Genomic DNA, 1,018 nt, shown 5'->3' with positions numbered 1-1,018 from the left:
ATACTGGCGCTGCCAGACCCTGATCGTCCTTTCAGCGTCGTCTGTGACGCTTCGGACTGTGCCATCGGCTGTGCAGTTCATGACAAGGAGATACTTGCGATGTAGTATGCGTTTGTCAAGTTCAGGGCCCAACTGCTCGGCTCCAAGCCGTGTGTGATCTACACAGATCATGCGTCACTAAGCACTGCGACTCAGTCGTCCCACCTCTCGCAGAGTATGGCTAGATGGCTATACATCTTTGCGGAATATAACTTCGAGGTGAAGTATCAGCCGGGAAAGCAATCACGCAGAACAGACTATGAGCTTGCTCATGTTACAACTGTAACGTCGTCTGTGACGGATTTGATCCGCACCGCGTATGCGGGTGATGGGATGCGTGTAGCATTGCTACGGGCTCTAGAGAGCAAGGGGTTTGGAAACTCGGACAAGAAATTGTCATCAAGGTTGCGTGCACGATTGCACCGATATTCGTTGAATAACGGGTTGCTATATTATAGCATCGATTCAACGGATACACCACGAATTGTGGTTCCTCATGATGAGGATTTGGAATATCGCATCCTCTATGAGGCTCACGACACGCCACTCAGTGGTCATCTCGGTCGTGAGAAAACGTCCGACTCTGTGAGTCACCACTATCGGCGGCCCAAGCTGTACAAATGGACGAGCACCTATATGCACACGTGTGAGACGTGTCATCGGGTGAAACCGTCGGTGAAATTCGTCGACCGGTTGAGCAAGATGGCTCATTTGGCGGCTTTGCCGGACACCATCGACGGAGTCGGTACAGCAACGCTTTTCGTGGATCGTGTTTTCCGTCAACACGGACTTCCAGAGTCGATTGACTCTGATAAAGACCCCCGTTTCACTGGAATTTTCGATGGACTATCTTCAAGGTGCTCGGCACCAAATTGGATATGTCGACAGCGTAACATCCGCAGACCGATGGTCAAACCGAAAGGGAGAATCGCGTCATCGAAGACGTTCTCCACAGCGTCTGCGCTGAGACGCCGAGGCA

The 1,018-nt window shown here is 51.7% G+C and overlaps 1 protein-coding gene across 1 annotated transcript in view; it reads right to left on the bottom strand.

Moving 5' to 3' along the window:
* Positions 1-949: 949 nt before the first annotated feature.
* PHALS_14002 (creatine kinase) overlaps positions 950-1,018 on the bottom strand; it is a gene marked incomplete at both ends in the record, with an annotated part of 1,401 nt that continues 1,332 nt past the window's right edge. Inside the window, one exon of the mRNA XM_024729729.1 lies at positions 950-1,018. This exon is cut by the window's right edge and continues 1,332 nt beyond it. Coding sequence (XP_024580077.1) covers positions 950-1,018 — 69 coding nt within the window.

The sequence above is a fragment of the Plasmopara halstedii genome, assembly GCF_900000015.1.
Source record: "Plasmopara halstedii genome assembly, contig: Scaffold_816, whole genome shotgun sequence".
Lineage (NCBI taxonomy): Eukaryota > Oomycota > Peronosporomycetes > Peronosporales > Peronosporaceae > Plasmopara > Plasmopara halstedii.
This window is presented reverse-complemented; position numbering and strand designations above follow the sequence as displayed.